This window comes from Bos taurus, chromosome 5 (assembly GCF_002263795.3).
Source record: "Bos taurus isolate L1 Dominette 01449 registration number 42190680 breed Hereford chromosome 5, ARS-UCD2.0, whole genome shotgun sequence".
NCBI lineage: Eukaryota > Metazoa > Chordata > Mammalia > Artiodactyla > Bovidae > Bos > Bos taurus.
In genome coordinates this window covers 102,210,432-102,230,897 of record NC_037332.1, presented here as the reverse complement: position 1 = coordinate 102,230,897, position 20,466 = coordinate 102,210,432, and the positions used below count along the sequence as shown (strand labels likewise).

Sequence of the window (20,466 nt, the reverse complement as noted above, 5' to 3'; positions counted from 1 at the left end):
CTAGTCTTCAAGTGACTTAGGTAAGGAAAATCATGAAGGAGGATCCATGAGTGTATGCCACTCTGTAGAGAGGTTGTCTGAGAGAAGAAATATAGACATTGTAAATAATCAACTTTTATGGTTTTTGTATTATATTTTTCTGATAATTTTTAATGGCAAAAATTCCAGGAATTTCTCAGGTGACTTCAGTGGGAAAGAACATGAGTTGAGAAAGCTCTGAGAATCATAGAAGAGGTGGTGTGGTCCTAACCATCTCTTTTGAAACCCCAGGATTTGTCAATGAACTTGGGAGAGAGTTCTGATTGGAAGTTTCAGGACTGTGAGTTTGCCAAACAGTTCCTGTTACAGATTTTTCTTCTGAGACAGGAATCATAGAAAATGATAAGGGGTGATATTTAACTGATTTTAATTCTGTTATTGTGCTTATTCTGTATTTATATTTGACATCAAGATGACAGAAAAGGAGATTCCCCTTCTCTCATTGTCTCACAGAAACAGGGTACCCCCAGCGACAAAACTGATCCTAAGAAAATAGAGATCTGTGAACTGCTTGATACAAAATTCAAATTCATTGTTTCGAAGCTCAATGGCCTACAAGAGAATGAAGAGAGACAAATAAACACAAGTATACATGAACAATTATAGACAAAACTATAAAAATGAGAAAATGAGGAGCTTCATAAAGAACTAGAAAACAATTAAAAAAAAAAAAAAAAAGAACCAAACAGAAATTCTGGAGCTTAAGGATTCAATAATTGAATTAAAAATCCAAAGGAAAGCATCAAGCAAACTCTATCATGGAAATCAAAGAATCAGTAAGCTTGAAGACATTCCATTTGAAATTATCAAGTTAGAAAAACAAAACGAAAATACAGTGAACAGAATACATACTGCATATGGGATACCACAAGCAATATATATATATATATATATATATATATATATATATACACACATATACATATCAGTTCAGTTCAGTCGCTCAGTCGTGTCCGACTCTTTGCGACCCAATGAATCATAGCATGCCAGGCCTCCCTGTCCATCACCAACTCCTAGAGTTCACTCAGACTCACATGCATCGAATCAATGATGCCATCCAGCCATCTCATTCTTTGTCGTCCCCTTCTCCTCCTGCCCCCAATCCCTCCCAGCATCAGAGTCTTTTCCAATGAGTCAACCCTTCACATGAGGTGGCCAAAGTACTGGAGTTTCAGCTTTAGCATCATTCCTTCCAAAGAAATCCCAGAGCTGATCTCCTTCAGAATGGACTGGCTGGATCTCCTTGCAGTCCAAGGGACTCTCAGGAGTCTTCTCCAACACCACAGTTCAAAAGCATCAATTCTTCAGTGCTCAGCTTTCTTCACAGTCCAACTCTAACATCCATACATGACCACTGGAAACATTATAGCCTTGACTAGACCGACCTTTGTTGACAAAGTAATGTCTCTGTTTTTCAATCTACTATCTAGGTTGTTCCTAACATGGCACCCCACTCCAGTATTCTTGCCTGGAAAATCCCATGGACGCAGGAGCCTGGTAGGCTGCAGTCCATGTGGTCACTAAGAGTCGGATACAACTGAGCGACTTCACTTTCACTTTTCACTTTCATGCATTGGAGAAGGAAATGGCAACCCACTCCAGTGTTCTTGCCTGGAGAATCCCAGGGATGAGGGAGCCTGGTGGGCTGCCATCTATGGGGTTGCACAGAGTCGGGCATGACTGAAGCAACTTAGCAGCAGCAGCAACTTTTCATAGGCCAATGTAAAAGCATATTTAAGGTAGTGTGGTGAAATTTTCTAAACTAGAATTCAGTCACTGGTGAAAATATTTTTAAAAATTATTAATAGTTAAAATGTTTTAATATTAAAAAGGTGATAGAGTTTGAGACCACCAGACCATCACTACACAAAAAAATGTTACAGTAAGCCATTCAAACTAAAGGAAAATGCCCAAAGCTATGAAGACTGCTCTAAATGATAATTCTATGGGTAAATACAAAAACTATTGCACGTTTTTTAAATAATAGAATATTTAAGGCAAAAATAGCCACAACATTTTATAAGATTTATTAATTTGTTTCATTATTTGTTAAGTGACAAGCTATTATTTTAAGGGCTTCCTTGATTGTTCAGTTGGTAAAGAATATACCTGCAATGCAGAAGACCCTGATTCGATTCCTGAGTTGGGAAGATCTGATGGAGAAAGGATAGGCTACCCACTTCAGTATTCTTAGGCTTCCCTTCTTAGAATTGTAAAGAATCCACCTGCTACGCAGGAGACCTGGTTTTGATCACTGGGTTGGGAAGATCCCCTGGAGAAGGGAAAGGCTAACGCACTCCAGTGTTCTGGCCTGGAGAATTCCATGGACTATATAGTCCGTGGGTTCACAAAGAGTTGGACATGACTGAGTGATTTTCAGTTTTCACTTATCATGTTAAGGTAAAATGTGCAAGATGGATCAGTATAAGGACTTGAGCTCACCTCCTCTTACAAAAGCACCAAAATCATAACTAACTGATAAACAGCAGTTAAAAAAGCATGTAACCTATCAAAAAAGATACTCTACATCCAAAGACAAAGAAGCCACAATAAGATGGTAAGAGGGGTGAATTTACAATATAATGAAATCTCATACCCACCAGGTGAGTGGTCCACAAACTGGAAAATAATTATATGACAGATTCCCCACAGAATGTTTCTGAAACTCAGGTCAAGCTCCCCACCCTGGCGGTCTGGCATAAGGAAGAGCAGCCCTGAGAGCACTTGATTTTGAAGGACAGGGGGCTTGATCATAGGAACTCCACAGGAACAAGGGAAGGGAAGGGAAGGGAAGGGAAGGGAAGGGAAGGGAAGTGAAAGTCACTCAGTCATGTCCAACTCTTTGTGACCCCATGAACTGTAGCCTGCCAGGCTCCTCTGTCCATGGAACTCTTCAGGCCAGAATACTGGAGTGGATAGCCTTTCTCTCCTCCAAGGGATCTTCTCAACCCAGGGATTGAACCCAGGTCTCACGCACTGCAGGCAGATTCTTTACTGTCTGAGCCACCAGGTAAGCCCAAGAATACTGGAGTGGGTAACCTATCCCTTCTCCAGCAGATCTTCCCAACCCAGGAATGGAACCAGGATCTCCTGCATGGTAGGCAGATTCTTTACCAGCTAGCTCCCATGGAAGCCCACTGGGGCCCAGGGAAAAAGTCATGACTTCACAGAAGTGAAGACCAGACCTACCTGCTTGTCTTATAGGGTCTTCTGGGGAGGTGGGGGCAGCTGTGGCTCACTGCAGAGACAAGGACATTGGTGGTAGAGGTACCAGGGTGTATTCATTGGTGTGAGATCCCCTGGATGCTGCCATTTTATAACAAAGATCTGGCCCCACCCAACAGCCTGCAGGCTCCAGTGCTGGGATGCCTCAGGTCAAACAACCCAAAGGGCAGGAACACAGCCCTGCCCATTAGCAGATAGGCAGTCTAAACTCTTCCTGTGGTGGTGGTTTAGTCACTAAGTCATGTCCAACTCTTGTGGCCCCATGGACTGTAGCCCACCAGGCTCCTCTGTCAATGGGATTTTCCAGGCAAGAATACTGGAGTCAATTGCCATTTCCTTCTCCAGAGGATCTTCCCGACCCAGGGATCAAGGGGTAAAGCATTGCAGGCAGATGCTTTACCGACTGAGCTATGAGGGAAGCCCATAGCTCTTCCTGAGGTTATTGATATTTCTCTCAGCAATCTTGATTCCAGCTTGTTCTGGAATCAGTAACCTCAGGTATGCACATGATACCACCCTTATGGCAGAAAGCAAAGAAGAACTAAAGAACTTCTTGATAAAAGTGAAAGAGGAGAGTGAAAAAGTTGGCTTAAAACTCAACATTCTGAAAACTAAGATCATGGCATCTGGTCCCATCACTTCATGACAAATAGATGGGGAAACAGTGGAAACAGTGACAGACTTTATTTTGGGGGGCTCTAAAATCTTTATTTTGGGGGGGGGGGGGGGGCTTCAAATGATAAAGTAAAAGAAAGTAAAAGACGCTTACTTCTTGGAAGAAAAGTTGTGACCAACCTAGACAGCATATTAAAAAGCAGAGACATTCCTTTGCCAACAAAGGTCCATCTAGTCAAGGCTATGGTTTTTACAGTAGTCATGTATGGATGTGAGAGTTGGACTATAAAGAAATCTGAGCACAAAAGAATTGATGCTTTTGAGCTGTGGTGTTGGAGAAGACTCCTCAGAGTCCCTTGGACTGCAAGGAGATAAAACCAGTCCATCCTAAAGGAAATAAGTCCTGAGATTCATTGGAAGGACTAATGTTGAAGCTGAAACTCCAATACTTTGGCCACCTCATGTGAAGAGCTGACTCATTTGAAGAGACCCTGATGCTGAGAAAGATTGAAGGCAGGAGGAGAAGGGGACAACAGAGGATGAGATGGTTGGATGGCATCACTGACTCAATGGACATGAGTTTGAGTAAATTCCAGGAGTTGGTGATGGACAGGGAGGCCTGTTGTGCTGCAGTCCATGAGGTCACAAAGAGTCTGACATGAATGAGTGACTGAACTGAACTGAAACTCTTCCTGACCTCACAGCTGCCTCTATGAACACCTTTTAACATGACCCTGCCCACAGAAGATCAAGAACTAGCTCCACCCACTAGTCATCAGACACCAGTCACTCCCACCAGGAAGTCTGCACAAGCCTCTAGATGATCTCACCCACCAGGGGACAGACACCAAAAGGAAGAAGAAGGACAATCCTCCAGCCTGTGGAAGAGTGACCATAAACACAGAAAGTTACAGAAAATGAGATAGCAGAAGAAAATATTCCAGACAAAGATACAAAATAAAATCCCAGAAGAACAACTAAGTGAAGTTGAAATAGGCAATCTGCCTGAAAAAGAATGCAGAGTAATGATAGTAAAGATGATCCAAGATTTTGGAAAAAGAATGGAGGCATGGAATGAGATGATACAAGAAATATTTAACAGCACTAGAAGATACACAGAACAAAGTTGAAGAATGCAGTAAAAGAAATGAAAAATATGCTAGTAGGAATCAAAAGCAGAATAAATGAGGCAGAAAAACAGATAAGTGAGCTAGAAGACAGAATGGTGAATATCACTGTTGTAGGACAGAAAAAAGAATGTAAAAATGTGAGGACAATCATTGGGACAACATTAAGAAACCTCTGGGACAACATTAAATGCACAAACATGCACATTTTAGGGGCTCCTGAAGGAGAAGAGGCCTGAGAAAATATTTAAAGAGATAATAGCTGAAAGTTTTCCTAATATGGGAAGGGAAATAGCCACTGAAGTCCAGTGGAAACCCAACAAGGCACATGTCAAGACACACATTAATCAAACTGACAAAATCTAAAGACAAACTATTAAAAGCAACAAATAGCTTACAAGGAATCCTCATATGTTTATCAGCTGATTTTCAGCAGAAACTTTGCAGGCCAAAAGAGAGTGGCATGATATATTTAAACTGATAAAAGGGGGAACCTGCCATCAAAAATCCTCTACCCAGCAAGGCTCTTGTTCAGTTTCTATGAAGAAATCAAAAGCTTTACAGACAAGAAAAAGCTAAAAGAATCCAACATCACTAAACCAGCTTACAAAAAATTCTAAAGGAACTTCTCTAGGAAGAAAATAAAGACATAGAAGAAAAAAAAAATTATGAATGAGAAAGCATACCAGTAAGGGCAAACATACAGTAAAGGTAGAAAAACATTCACACATAAATACGATACCAAAACTAGCAATCAGGAGGAGAGTTAAAATGCAAACTATTGGAAATGCTTTGGAAATTAGAAGACCAGCAACTTACAATAGGCTGCATATCAAAACCTCATGGAAACCACAAACCAAAAATCTACAATATATATTCACACAAAAAAGAAAAGGAATCCAAACACAGTATTAAAATAGCTATCAAATCATAAGAGAAGAGAATCAAAGAGGAAGAGAGGAAAAAAAGACCTACTAAAAAAATACAAAGCAATTAACAATGTCAGTAAGAACACACATATCTATAATTACCTTAAATTTAAACTGATTCAGTACTCCAACCAAAAGACAGACTGGCTGGATGAAAACAAAAACAAGACCCATATATATGTATTGTCACTTGTCCATGGGTCTTAACACCTCATTTGGAGGGCACCACTGCTTGGATCAGCAGGTTCTATTGGCAACTCTCCCAAGTACTCACTTGCTAATACTTTGTCTCTCTAGGAGCTGTGAGTATAATAAACTCACACCTCTCCTTGCCTGCACCTTTCCTATATCCCCTCTTATAGCGGCACTTGTCTGACCATCCCATGAAAGAATACAACAAGCTACCATGATGAACATAATTAATGTAGGTTCAACCAGGCAGCTGTACCTGTATGAAATATTTGGCCTCACCTCCCTGCCTCCTGTGACATATCACCTAGACCTGAAGGGCCTAGTGACCAATGGATCAGATCTGGAGCCTTTACTTCCAGGGGCAAACAAGCCCTTATGCTCCCTTCAACTCCTAATGCTCTAGGAATAACTGTGTGACTGGAATCTTCACCCAAGAATGTACTAAAGGCTGTGATCTGTATTCTTATAGTTACTTTGGGAATAAGACTGAGGCTTTTCTTGCTGGTTATCCCATCCTATATCAGACAGGACTTACCTGAGCAAACTGCTCCAGCATCATGGGCATGGGAGTAACCCTGAGGACAATAGTCTTTCAATGTAGAACTCCTACACTGCTTGAGAGCTGACTCTGTCCCTCTGCAGGAAATATAAGAAAACCAAATGGGGCCAAATGCTGGTCCAAAATAAGATCCTTGGGGAGCATCAATAGCAGCTCCACACCCCAGCCGTCTGCACACCACAGATGCCTCTTCTAAGCTCCACTTGTGATCATTCACTGTGCCCCATTTTCCTTGGTGTTTCACTTCCACTCTCCCCTCACAGCGGCGACCTCCATTCTTCAGCCTCAGACTTGCAGCTGTAAGAGACAGAGACACAGGAGAGATTTTAGGATACCACAGTAGTATACTGGCAAGTAATTAAAAAAATGAATACTCTGATCTCTGAAAAAGAAAATCCTTGTGAATAGCATTTCTTGATTTCTGTGGTATAAATATTCCTACAATGGCCAACTCAAAGCTCCCAATGTGCTATCACTGAACCTGGAGCAGGAAAGGAGGCATCAGGTATTTCTCATGAGCCTGCAGAACCAGCTCCAGGGACACCACCAAGGAGAGGCCTTCACAGACTCTGGATGCTGCCCTCCCTATAGATGTGCTCAAGGTTACAAGGGCCAAGCTTCCCCATCTCAGTTACAGCTCATGGCCCAGAATCTAAGGAGGAATCCTCCCTCTCATTCCCTGTCCATAGGGAGCATCTCACCCAGCCTAGGAACAGAGGGCTTGGTAACAGGCTCTAAAGTGTCCCAGTTATTCCTGTTGCCTGGTGTTCACGTCCTTGTGTAATCCCCACACTGGAATGTACATAGTTGCCGGGAGCCAGCGTGAGGACCTCCGCCCGTGGCAAAGGTCATGAGGAAGGAGGCTCGGCATATGCAAAGGTGGGATCAAGCCTCAGAAGTCCCCCTGGAAATTTTCGAGCATCTACTCCCAAAACCAGAGTCTGCCTACTTTACTGCTTTGTGCTATCACCTACACCTCTGACTTTAAGGGGGGCTATCCCCCATCACCTCTCTTGGAGAAAGGAGTTAGCTTAGAGCTCCAGTTAATAATAATTTCTGGGCGTGACAGGAGTGTTTTAATCTACAGACTCCTCTGAAGGTTTTCTAGCCTGCCTGACAGGTTTGTCCAGCCACATGTGATTGTTCACAGCCTCCCAACCGTGAGAGGCACGAGATGCTTTAAACCTTCTAAAAACAGATTCTTTTGAGAAGTTAGGAAATTATTAGTGTAGTATAGTGGGCTGATTAGAAATTGTATTAGTGAAGGGCTTTCATTGGTTGGGCCAACGTTTGCTGCTAAGTCTCCACATCCCCTGCCCTTATACACATTAATGAATATATAGAAGAAATAAGTATTAACCTTTGATATTAATCACGTTAGACCTTAGGCTAGGCAAATTCTTTTTTAAATTAAAACCCACTACACCCTCACCCTATAAGAATGTAACCTTATCTGGTGCTTTCGGAAGGTGGCGTCTGTTTTAAGAATAATCACTCCTGAAAATAAGTGTTCTGGTTGACTGACCACTGTCACAAGGAGAGGGTCATAAATTGTCAGCAGGCCCCCTGGCCAGAAGATGATGTAACACCCCTAAGACCTTTGTATACATTTGTATGAAGCACCTGATTTTGATAAAAGTCAGGACTGCTGACCCCACGTGACTTTTGTATTATATCTCTGTGTATAAAAGCAGACCCTGGAAAATGAAGAATGGGATCAGTTCCTAGAAAGACTGGTCTCCCCATGTCGTTCTTTCTCTCACTTTCTGGCTGAATTCCCATCTGGAATGTGGAGGCTCGTCAAGCCTACTAATTATGCCTGGGCTTCTAAGATCTGACCAGGGAGGCCTTAGTGACTCCTCTCCTTCGGGAGAACAGGAGGACACCTGCAGCCTACGTAGGTGATGCAAATTCCTTGTCCTGGAATTTTATTAGCTTTCCACATAAACCAAGTTATTCAGCCTCTTTTCTCCACTGAATTTTCCTACTGAGTTATCCTTATTCTATTACTCTTTATACCTCTAATTAATATTTAATTAAAGCTATTGTATCCAGTTCGTCCACGCCATCCCCACTTCAAATTCCCTGGATCCACCCGGGCTGGACCCTGGCATATAGTAACATGCACGTAACAAATAGAATATGGCAAAAATGATATATCACTGAAGAGATTATGCTTCAAGATGACTCTGGTTTTTCCTTTGGTGACCTATCTTGCTCTCTCTCTCTTGCTCTGAATAAGCCAACTGCCACATGTGAACTACTTGTTGAGAGACCCTAGTGACAAGGAAAGGAGGCAGGCCCCTAGCCAGCAATCAGCAAGGGACTAAGTCTCTCAGTTCAACAGTCCACCAAGGTCTGGATGCTGCCAAAATCCAGGTGAGTATTCTTGGGCGATAACAATGCCTAGTTGAACCTTCAGATGACTGCATCCTTGCAAGATACGAAATGAGTCAGAGAACCCAGACAGGACATGTCAATTCCTGGCTCACAGAAAGCATGAGATACTAGATGCCGGGAGCCAGTTCAGGAGTTCCCACCCATCACAAAGGTCATGAGGAGAGGCCTGATATGCAAAGGTGAGTTAGGACTCGAGGGTTCCCCTCGCTGCTCCCGGACCTGCCTGAGCATCTACCCCATTTTACTATTTCACGATTTTCACCAACTCTTCTGATATTAATGGGGAGCTATCCCCAACCACCTTTCTTTGCAAGAAAATCAACTTAAAACTCTAGTTAATAAGTCTCCTGGGCATAATAGGAGTGTTTCAATTCAAACCCCTCTGATGACTTTCTAGCTTGCCTGACAGGTTTGTTCAGATTCACAGCCTCCCAACCATGAGAGGCACGGGAAGCTTAAGATATTCTAACAATGCACAGCTTCTCAGAGAGTTAAAATTGGTAAAATAGAACTAGTAGAGGATTTCTTTGTTGAGCTAATGCTTGCTGCCAAGTTTCCATATCCCTTACCTACTGTGTCCCTGGGAGTGTATTGATTAATATAGTTGGTGTATAGAAATGTAAGTAGTAGCTTTAATGTTTGTAACCTTGGACTCTTGAGTTAATTTTTTCTTGTTATAGCCCACCACACTTTTGCCCTATAGGAATTCAACGTTATCTAATGCTTTCGGAGGGTGGCGCCTGACTTTAGAATAATCACCTTTATAGAAAAATAAGTTTTCTGGAAAAGGGTCATAAAATGTTAACAGGCCTCCTGGCCAGAAGATGATGTAAATCACCTAAAACTTGTGCATATGATAAGTTTGCATAAAGAAAGCCTGGCTTCGATAAGGATTTTTATACCTTAAGGTATAAGTTTTTATACCTTAAGGTGTATAAGGATTTTTACCACTTCGGAAAATAAAATGTGGGTCTTGCTCACCGAAGCTTGGTCTCCCCATGTTGCTCTTTCTCTTTCCTTTTCCTTTTCAGGCTGATTCCCTGGAGCACAGGGGCCCTCTGCATTCACTTTCCTGCCTGGGCTTCTAAGACCCACTCGTGAAGGTGCCTAAGGTGGGGCACCTTCAGCTATTTGAGAGGGCACCTGCAGCCTACATGAACAGAGCAAATCCCGTGCTGGGTTTTATTGGATTTTTGTGTAAACCAAGGAATATCAGCCTCTTTTCTCTCCTCTATGTTCTTAACTGCAAAATTCTTTCCTTATCTCTTTCTTTATTTCTCTCAGTCACCAACGCCATCCTCCTGAGGGAATCCCTGGATCCAACTGGGGCTGGACCCCGGTAACTAGGCATTTGCTGACTTCAGCTGCCAACTTCAGAACTAATTTTTTGCTCAACGACATATAACTAATGCATGGCTTCCCTCCATAGTCAGAAGACAGGGGTCAACAAGCTGGGGGGTTATACATGAGCCCTCACTGCCTCACCCAGATGAGACTTCTTTCCGTGTGAGCAGGTCTGCTGCTTGGTCCCACCTGTAACTGGGACCCAAACCATTTCTCTCTGTCACATCAGGTTTCACCCCATGTCCCAGACTCCTGCCTTCCTGCTGGGAACTGAGAAGTGAGTTTCCATGAATCAGCTCCATTAGCTTTTAACTTGGGTCAGAAAATGAGAATCTTTCTTATAGTCTAAGGAGAAGTGGTCCCTGGCATACGATTCACACTGCTCAGGTATATGATCCACCCCATGTGCTCTCACCCTGGAAACAGAAGTGATGTATCACAGAGGGAACATCTGGGGAAATGCTGAACTGGAGATCCTGGTGTGTAGTCGGCTCAAGCAGGTGGCCACAGCAAGATATCACAACCTGACTGGTTAAACAACAGAAATGCATTTATCTTATCACAGTTCTGGAGGCTGGTAAGTCAAGATCAAGGTGCTTGCAAGGCTCTGTTCATTATGAGACTTCTGCTCTTGGCTTGCAGGCCATGGCTCCCTCACTGTGTGCTTAACTGGTCTTTCCTCAGGACTTGTACGCAGGGAGAGAGGGAGAGAGATCTGTAAAAGAGGGAGGGAGATCTGTCTCTTCTTCTTCTTATAAAGTCACCTATTAGATTAGGGCCACATCCTTATGATCTTATTTAACGTTGTTGGTGGTGGTTTAGTTACTAAGTCATGTCCAGCTCTTGTGACCTCATGGCCTGCCAGGCTCCTCTGACCATGGAATTTCCCAGGCAAGAATACTGGAGTGGATAGCCATTTCCTTCTCCAGGGGATCTCTCCAACCCAGGGATCAAACTCACCTCTCCTGCATTGAAAAGAGGATTCTTTATCACTGAGCCACCAGGGAAGCCGAAGAGGTGGCAAGAATACACAGAAGAACTGTACAAAACAGATTTTCACAACCCAGATAATCATGATGGTGTGATCACTCACCTAGAGCCAGACATCCTGGAATGTGAAGTCAAGTGGGCCTTAGAAAGCATCACTATGAACAAAGCTAGTGGAGGTGATGGAATTCCAGTAGAGCTATTACAAATCCTGAAAGATGATGCTGTGAAAGTGCTGCACTGAATATGCCAGCAAATTTGGAAAACTCAGGAGTGGCCACAGGACTGGAAAAGGTCAGTTTTAATTCCAATCCCAATCCTATGCCAAAGAATGTTCAAACTACCACACAATTACACTCATCTCACACGCTAGTAAAGTAATGCTCAAAATTCTCCAAGCCAGGCTTCAGTAATACGTGAACCGTGAACTTCCAGATGTTCAAGCTGGTCTTAGAAAAGGTAGAGGAACCAGAGATCAAATTGCCAACATCCGCTGGATCATGGAAAAAGCAAGAGAGTTCCAGAAAAACATCTATTTCTGCTTTATTGACTATGCCAAAGCCTTTGACTGTGTGGATCACAATACACTGTGGAAAATTCTGAAAGAGATGGGAATACCAGATCACCTGACCTGCCTCTTGAGAAACCTGTATGCAGGTCAGGAAGCCACAGTTAGAATTGGACATGGAACAACAGACTGGTTCCAAATAGGAAAAGGAGTACGTCAAGGCTGTATATTGTCATCTACTTATTTAACTTCTATGCAGAGTACATCATGACAAACGCTGAGCTGGAAGAAGCACAAGCTGGAATCAAGATTGCTGGGAGAAATGTCAATAACCTTAGATATGCAGATGACACCACCCTTATGGCAGAAAGTGAAGAGGAACTCAAAAGCCTCTTGATGAAAGTGAAAGTGGAGAGTGAAAAAGTTGGCTTAAAGCTCAACATTCAGAAAACGAAGATCATGGCATTTGGTCCCATCACTTCATGGGAATAGATGGGGAAACATTGGAAACAGTGTCAGACTTTATTTTTCTGGGCTCCAAAATCACTGCAGATGGTGACTGCAGCCATGAAATTAAAAGATGTTTACTCCTTGGAAGGAACGTTATGACCAACCTAGATAGCATATTCAAAAGCAGAGACATTACTTTGCCAACAAAGGTCCGTCTAGTCAAGGCTATGGTTTTTCCTGTGGTCATGTATAGATGTGAGAGTTGGACTGTGAAGAAGGCTGAGAGCCGAAGAATGGATGCTTTTCAACTGTGGTGTTGGAGAAAACTCTTGAGAGTCCCTTGGACTGCAAGGAGATCCAACCAGTCCATTCTGAAGGAGATCAGCCCTGGAATTTCTTTGGAAGGAATGATGCTAAAGCTGAAACTCCAGTACTTTGGCCACCTCATGCAGAGTTGACTCATTGGAAAGGACTCTGATGCTGGGAGGGGTTGGGAGCAGGAGGAGAAGGGAACGACAGAGGATGAGATGGCTGGATGGCATCACTGACTCAATGGACATGAGTCTGAGTGAACTCGGGGAGTTGGTGATAGACAGGGAGGCCTGGCGTGCTGCAATTCATGGGGTGGCAAAGAATCAGACACAACTGAGCGAGTGAACTGAACTGACTTCCTAAAGACCCTATTTCCAATGGGGTCAAACTAGGGGCTAGGATTCAACATATTAATTATGGAGCATCACAGTTCAGTCCATAGACCTGGAGAGGTCCAGGTTTTTTTAAGTACTGTAAATACAGAATATAATAAGACAATGTCCTTGCCTACATGTAGTTTATCTAGTTCATGACACAAACAATGAGATGATTTCATTACTGTGAAAAGTTCTAGATTTTCTCAGTAATGGTGGGCTTGCTTATTGAGGATATTTCTTCTTTTAAAAAAGTATAAGTAATTTACTAAAAATTATCTTAAAAGCATTAAAGACCTGATAAAGTAGAAAGGGAAAATTGGGCCAACTCTGAAGGGAACATGTAAATTCTCTGAGATTCAAAGAGATAGAAAACATAAAAAAAGAAAGAAAGAAAGTAAAACTAACCAGAAATTCTGGAGATGAATAATAAATTAGTGAACTGAAGAATTCAGTACAGAGCATCAAAAACAGTCTTGACCATCAGAAAAGTAGAAATATCATATGACATCCCTTATATATGAATCTAAAAAGAAATGAAAAAAAGTGAACTTATTTACAAAAGAGAAACAGACTCACAGATCTAGAGAACTGAACCTGTGTTTGTTAAGGGGAAATAATAGGGTGAAGGGAGAGTTAGGGAATTTGGGATCAACTCCTACACACTGCTATATTTAAAGTGGATAATCAACAAGGACCTACTATACAGCACAAGGAACTCTACTGAGTGTTATGTGGCAGCCTGGATGGGAGGGTAATTTAGAAGAGAATGGATACACGGATCTGTATGGCTGAGTTTCTTTGCTGTTCACCTGAAACTGTCATAACATTGTTAATTGGCTATGCTCATTGTTCAGTGTAGTGGGAATTCCTAATAATGTACTTTCACAGCCTTGAGAAATTTCACAGAAATTGCACCTGGAAAAACAGCATATATTAAGAAACTGTGTTTTTTAAGAATAATCTCCTTGTTAGAAACCCCAAGGCCAGACCCAGAAGGGAGTATGACTGGGATCATGAAAGCATGGACCTTGGAACATAGGGTAAGCATCAGGCATGAATGCTGCCTATGCACGTGCTGATTGTTCCTGAGACTAGCCCAAAAGGGTATGGTGTGGGGTAAAAACAAGGAGATCTGGACTATGTTAGTGTAATGTCTTGGAAAAGATAAGATCAAAAAAACAAACAAAAAAAAACAAAGATGGGTACAATAAAGGACAGAAATAGTATGGACCTAACAGAAGCAGAAGATATTAAGAAGATGTGGGAAGAATACACAGAAGAACTATACAACAAAGATCTTCATGAGCCAGATAATCACAGTGGTGTGATCACTAACCTAGAGCCAGACATCCTGGAATGCGAAGTCAAGTGGGCCTTAGGAAGCATCACTACAAACGAAGCTAGGGGAGGTGACAAAATTTCAGTTGAGCTATTTCAAATTCTGAAAGATGATGCTGTGAAAGTGCTGCACTCATTATGCCAGCAAATTTGGAAAACTCAGCAGTGGCCACAGGACTGGAAAAGGTCAGTTTTCATTCCAGTCCTAAAGAAAGGCAATGCCAAAGAATGCTCAAACTACTGCACAATTGCATTCATCTCACATGCTAGTAAAGTAATGCTCAAAATTCTCCAAGCCAGGCTTCAACAGTACATGAACCATGAATTTCCAGATGTTCAAGCTGGATTTAGAAAAGGCAGAGGAACCAGAGATTAAATTGCCAATATCCATTGTGAAAGGTTGTTGTTGAATCACGCAAAGACACTGGGATTCTTGGCCCCCGGAGGAGAAGAATTCAATCCCGGGCCAGAGACGAGGCTTGATCGCTCAGAGCATTTGTGTAATAAAGTTTTATTAAAGTATAAAGGAGATAGAGAAAGCTTCTGACATAGGCATCAGAAGGGGTCAGAAGAATACCACCCCCCTGCCCTGCCCCTGCTAGTCTTTAGCTGGATGTTATATAGTCACTAGCAGTCTGTTAATGAAGGAAAGGAATGTCTTAAAATTCAGAATGGCACCAGGCCCCTCACCCATAAGATGCTTTGGGGATAATCTTGGCACCAAATGGTTTATCCTGGGCCATAAAATGATTAACTTGAATCTTGAAGAAGGGCAGACCACCATACAAATAGTTTCATTTACATAGATTAGGGGAACAATATCTGAGTATAACATACTGGTTTGTCAAGTAGGTTCTGAGCCAAGAAGTGGAAAGGACTTTGAAGACAAAGTTTGGGGTTAATGCATAGTACATTAGCATAGCTTAAGACAAACATTTACATAAGAAAAAGACATTGGTTATCTCTAGGTTTGAGAACAATTAACTTCAGGCCAAACCAGATGTCATTATGGCAACACAGTATTTTAAGAGAAAACTCCTTTTAAATTTGTATAGAGAAGGAAAAAATATCCCTAGTTGTTTCCTCCTGCTGCTTAAGAGAGATAAAAATGTCTGACGCTTCAAGGCTATTTCCTCCGTTTGGAGACCCCTGGCCTTCCTGCCTGTTACCTTCTCATCCCCCCCTTTTCTTTTAGGAGAATTATGTTGCCTAGGGAAAAGGGGCGTTGTCCGTTGGATAATCAAAAAAGTTAGAGAGTTCCAGAGAAACATCTATTTCTGCTTTATTGACTATGCCAAAGCCTCTGACTGTGTGGACCACAACAAACTGTGGAAAATTCTGAAAGAGATGGAAATACCAGACCAGCTGACCTGCCTCTTGAGAAATCTGCATCCAGGTCAGGAAGCAGCAGTTAGAACTGGACATGTAACAACAGACTGGTTCCAAATAAGGAAAGGAGTATGTCAAGGCTGTATATTATCACCCTGCTAATTTAACTTATATGCAGAATACATCATGAGAAATGTTGGACTGGATAAAGCAGAAGCTAGAATCAAGATTGCTGGGAGAAATATCAATAACTTCAGATATTCAGATGACACCACCCTTATGTCAGAAAGTGAAGAAGAACTAAAGAGCCTCTTGATGAAAGTAAAAGAGGAGAGTGAAAATGTTGGCTTAAAGCTCAACATTCAGAAAATGAAGATCATGGCATCTGGTCCCATCACTTCATGGCAAATAGATGGGGAAACAATGTCAGACTTTATTTTGGGGGGCTCCAAAATCACTGCAGATGGTGACTGCAGGCCATGAAATTAAAGCTTGCTCCTTGGAAGAGAAGTTATGACCAACCTAGACAGCATATTAAAAAGCAAGAACATTACTTTACCAACAAAGGTCCATCTAGTCAAAGCTATGATTTTTCCAGTAGTCATGTATGGATGTGAGAGTTGAACTACAAAGAAAGCTGAGCACTGAAGAATTGATGCTTTTGAGCTGTGGTGTTGGAGAAGACTCTTGAAAGTGATGGGACCAGATGCCATGATCTTCGTTTTCTGAATGTTGAGCTTTAAGCCAACTTTTTCACTCTCCTCTTTAACTTTCATCAAGAGGCTTTTTAGTTCCTCTTCACTTTCTGCCATAAAGATGGTGTCATCTGCATATCTGAGGCTGATATTTCTCCTGGCAATCTTGATTCCAGATTGTGCTTCTTCCAGCTCAGCATTTCTCATGATGTACTCTGCATAGAAGTTAAATAAACAGGGTGACAATATACAGCCTTGACTTACTCCTTTTCCTATTTGGAACCAGTCTGTTGTTCCATGTCCAGTTTTAATTGTTGCTTCCTGACCTGCTTTCTCAAGCTTCCTGACCTATATGTTTCTCAAGAGGCAGGTCAGGTGGTCTGGTATTCCCATCTCTTTCAGAATTTTCCACAGTTTATTGTGACCCACACAGTCAAAGGCTTTGGCATAGTCAATAAAGCAGAAATAGATGTTTTTCTGGAACTCTCTTGCTTTTTCCATGATCCAGCGGATGTTGGCAATTTGATCTCTGGTTCCTCTACCTTTTCTAAGACCAGCTTGAACATCTGGAAGTTCACAGTTCATGTATTGCTGAAGCCTGGCTTGGAGAATTTTGAGCGTTACTTTACTAGCATGTGAGATGAGTGCAATTGTGTGGTAGTTTGAACATTCTTTGACATTGCCTTACCTGTATTATTTAGGCAAGTGATTTAACTTTGCTTTGCCTTAGTTTCCTGAAATATTTTTTGAGATAAAGATATCCTGCCTAGTAGGACTGTTGCACAGTCAAGTTCATATAGGCACCTGGTAGCGTAGTAGTCACAGTGATAGTGTAAAGAGCTCCCATATAACAAAATGACAAACATCACAACTTAAAAAGCACAAATGTTGTGAGCAAGCAATGAAGGAGTACATGAACCATTAAATTAGTGAATACACACTAGTTTTTGCCTATGAAACTGGGTAAGATTTTAAAACTTGGTAAAAAGCAAATGTTAGTGGGGATAAGTGGAATCTAATAGGCTCACACAATAATAGTGGAAATAAAATTCAGTGCAAACATTTCAAAAGGCACTTAATCTCTATGTACCAAAAGGCTTGAAGATATTCATAGCCTATAAAACAGCAATTCCAGCCAGAAAATATTGTTGAGAAATAATTATGAATGGTCCTTATATTTAAATACAGAAAAGTTCAGAGCAACTTTTTTCATGATGGCAGAAATGTCGGGAACTACTAAATGCCTGACAAAACAAAATTTATCTTTTAAGGCAGGACAAAAAACATTAAATAAAATTGTCTCTGTATGTTTATTTGGTCCTCCTCCTAATGTGCAGTGTGCATCTGTATTGCAGAGTAACCAGGACTTCTCAAGTATGGGAGTGCCTTCTCGGCCTTGAAGATGAATTATTTTTTTTCTTCTGATAATAGCACATTTCTAATGATAATAGCATAATAACAATAGTAACTTGTTAAAAGAATAGCATTCTTACTCAGTTCTGTTGGGGGTCATGGTGACTTGATGCTTAACTAACATATATATCCTTGGTGAACTTTATGCAAAATATCAGTATGATACTTTGTCTCAAAACTGTATATGACTATACCTTCATCTTCTAACATGAAGATTACCCAGAGTTTTTCCAAATATCTGCTTCCAAGATTATTAGCTTCAGTGTGGGTGGAATAAAATTCTTTTTTTCCCTCCATAACTTGATTGTTAATTGAATTTTTTTTGATATGTGTAATACAGGTGATTAGGTGAGTATATTGCATTTCAATTATGTAGCAAAATAATTGGAGGAAATTTAAAATTTCCATATTTTCCCTGGAATATCTTATATTTTTGTAATACTATGATTAAACATTTTTATTGAGTGAAAGAATACTTAATGATATAAAAGTGTTAGTCATTCAGTCGTGCCCAGCTCTTTACCACCCCATGAACTGTGTAGCCTGACAGCCTCCTCTGTCCATGGGATTCTCCAGGCAAGCGCACTGGAGTGGGTAGTCATTCCCTTCTCCAGGGAATATTCCTGACCCAGGGGTTGAAGCCTGGTCTCTGGCTGCAGGCAGATTCTTTAACATTTGAACCACCAGGGAAGCCCATAATGATATAGAAATATGTGCAAAATATATTGTTAACTTTTAAAACCAGGTTACAAAATAATATATACTGAATTACCTAATCTTGAGGGTCTATGTTATTGTGTATAAGGACATCAGTTGTGCTTGAAGGGACCATTTTCCACCAATGCCCATCATGGATTTCATGGTGGAGACTCCTATAATGTGTGCCAAACCCAGAAATCATCAAATGCTCACAGAAGCCAGGAATATTGTTATACAAGGAGACCACTGTTATACAAGACCAATGTCGTATGAAGTAGAATAAGAATAAATTCTCGGTAGAATAATACTGAACAGTGTTGTTTCACTGAAACAACAAAATGAGAAGAACACTTCCTTTGGCAAAACTGTCTTGCTTCATAAATAACTTCTAAAGAAATTTCCTAGTTTCCTAGTAAGAGTGGATGCCTTGCAAAGAACACAAGTTGTCTCCCCTTTCAGGGGTACAAAATTCACCTCTGTCTTCCAGAGCCCTCAGGAAGAGATGCTTCACCAGCATCTGCCCAGCACCCAGCACTCAAGGAGCAGAGACAAAGAAGGAGGGGGTTTCCCAAGGAGAGTTGCAGACTGGGATGAGACAGGGCTGCACTGAGTTTCAGCGGACCAGCACCCACATCTGAGAGAGCCACCTCCTCCAGGCTGGAGACCAGATTCTCTGCAGCCCCAGCCCTGACACGCAACATTCTCTCACTCAGGGAAACCAGCTCCAGCAAGAGACCGGAGAGGGCATGAGAAAGTATTCCCTACAGAGTCACAGAAGATTCTGGGAGGGAAGCAAAGAACGATCCCAGGCCCCCAGCACATCAGGAAACAAGTAACGGGAACCGAGGCAGAGACTCGGGAACGTATACACTTGGGGCTGCACATCAACTGATCTCTACAGACAAGAGGTCCCCTCTCCTGGCTGCTGGCTCCTCTGCTCCACAATGGACACCTGGTAGGAACAGGTGAGGCTAGCAGGCAGAGCCTCTTACAGAGCCCAGTGCTGGGCAGACAGGGCAACAAGCAAAGCGGAGCCTGGGGGATGGGGAAGAGGAGCTAGAGAGGCAGGCAGGTGCACGATTGTCTCTGATCTGGTAACATGCAGTAACCCAGCCCTGTGGGACCCTGTGTGCTTCACAGACTAACAGACTCAGTTTCTGCTCAGCAGCCCCAGTCCTCTCACATAGACAGGCTTCACACACCCTGAGACACACACACACACACACACACACCCTCACACACACACTCTCACACACCCCCTCACACACACTCTCACACACCCCACACACACACTCTCACACACCTTCACACAAACACACCCTTACACACTCCTCACTCACCCTCACATACACTCATACAAGCACAAAGCCCACAGGAGCATAGACAAGAAACACAGGGACACAGGGGCAATGCTCACACACCAGGCACATGGAGTGTGTGGGAACAGCCCAGAGTCCCAGCTGAGGTCAGTCGCTGGAACTTCCTCACACTGGGAGCCACTGGGACTCTAGAAGCTTCCTGAGAACAAGGGAGACAGTGGAGGGACTCAGGCTGACCCAGCTCAGTCCAGACCAAACCTCACTGCTCCGTAAAATCTGCCACTATGACCAGTGGACCACCCACAAGAGAGGGACCAATATTCACAGTCAGTGTGGCTTCTTTTTAGTCAAAAACACTGAGGCTTAGTTCCAGAACTCCAGAAACCTTTCCCTTCACATAGGCATCCACTGCATGGTGTGGATCCAGGACAGAGGGGCAGCTCTTACCTTGACCACTCACCACGGTGCCGAGGAGGAGGACACAGATTCCCCACAGGGAGAGGTGTCTGCCCAGAGCCATCCTGACCCCACATCCTCAAGGTCACAGTCCCAGCTGCAGGATCAGCCTGTGAGGAGGCATCAGGGTACCGACCGGGGTCTATATAGACC

At 42.4% G+C, this 20,466-nt stretch overlaps 1 protein-coding gene across 2 annotated transcripts in view; it reads right to left on the bottom strand.

The window, feature by feature from the left end:
* The window catches only part of WC1-12 (WC1 isolate DV10), a 57,156-nt gene extending 36,690 nt beyond the window's left edge, over nt 1-20,466 (bottom strand). Inside the window, exons 1-2 of one of the 2 annotated variants that reach the window (XM_059886239.1) lie at nt 20,305-20,466; nt 6,663-6,983 (exon numbers count right to left, since the gene is read on the bottom strand). In XM_059886239.1, the coding sequence (XP_059742222.1) occupies nt 6,663-6,983; nt 20,305-20,377 (394 nt within the window). In that variant the 5' untranslated portion in view covers nt 20,378-20,466. 2 annotated transcript variants of the gene reach the window in all.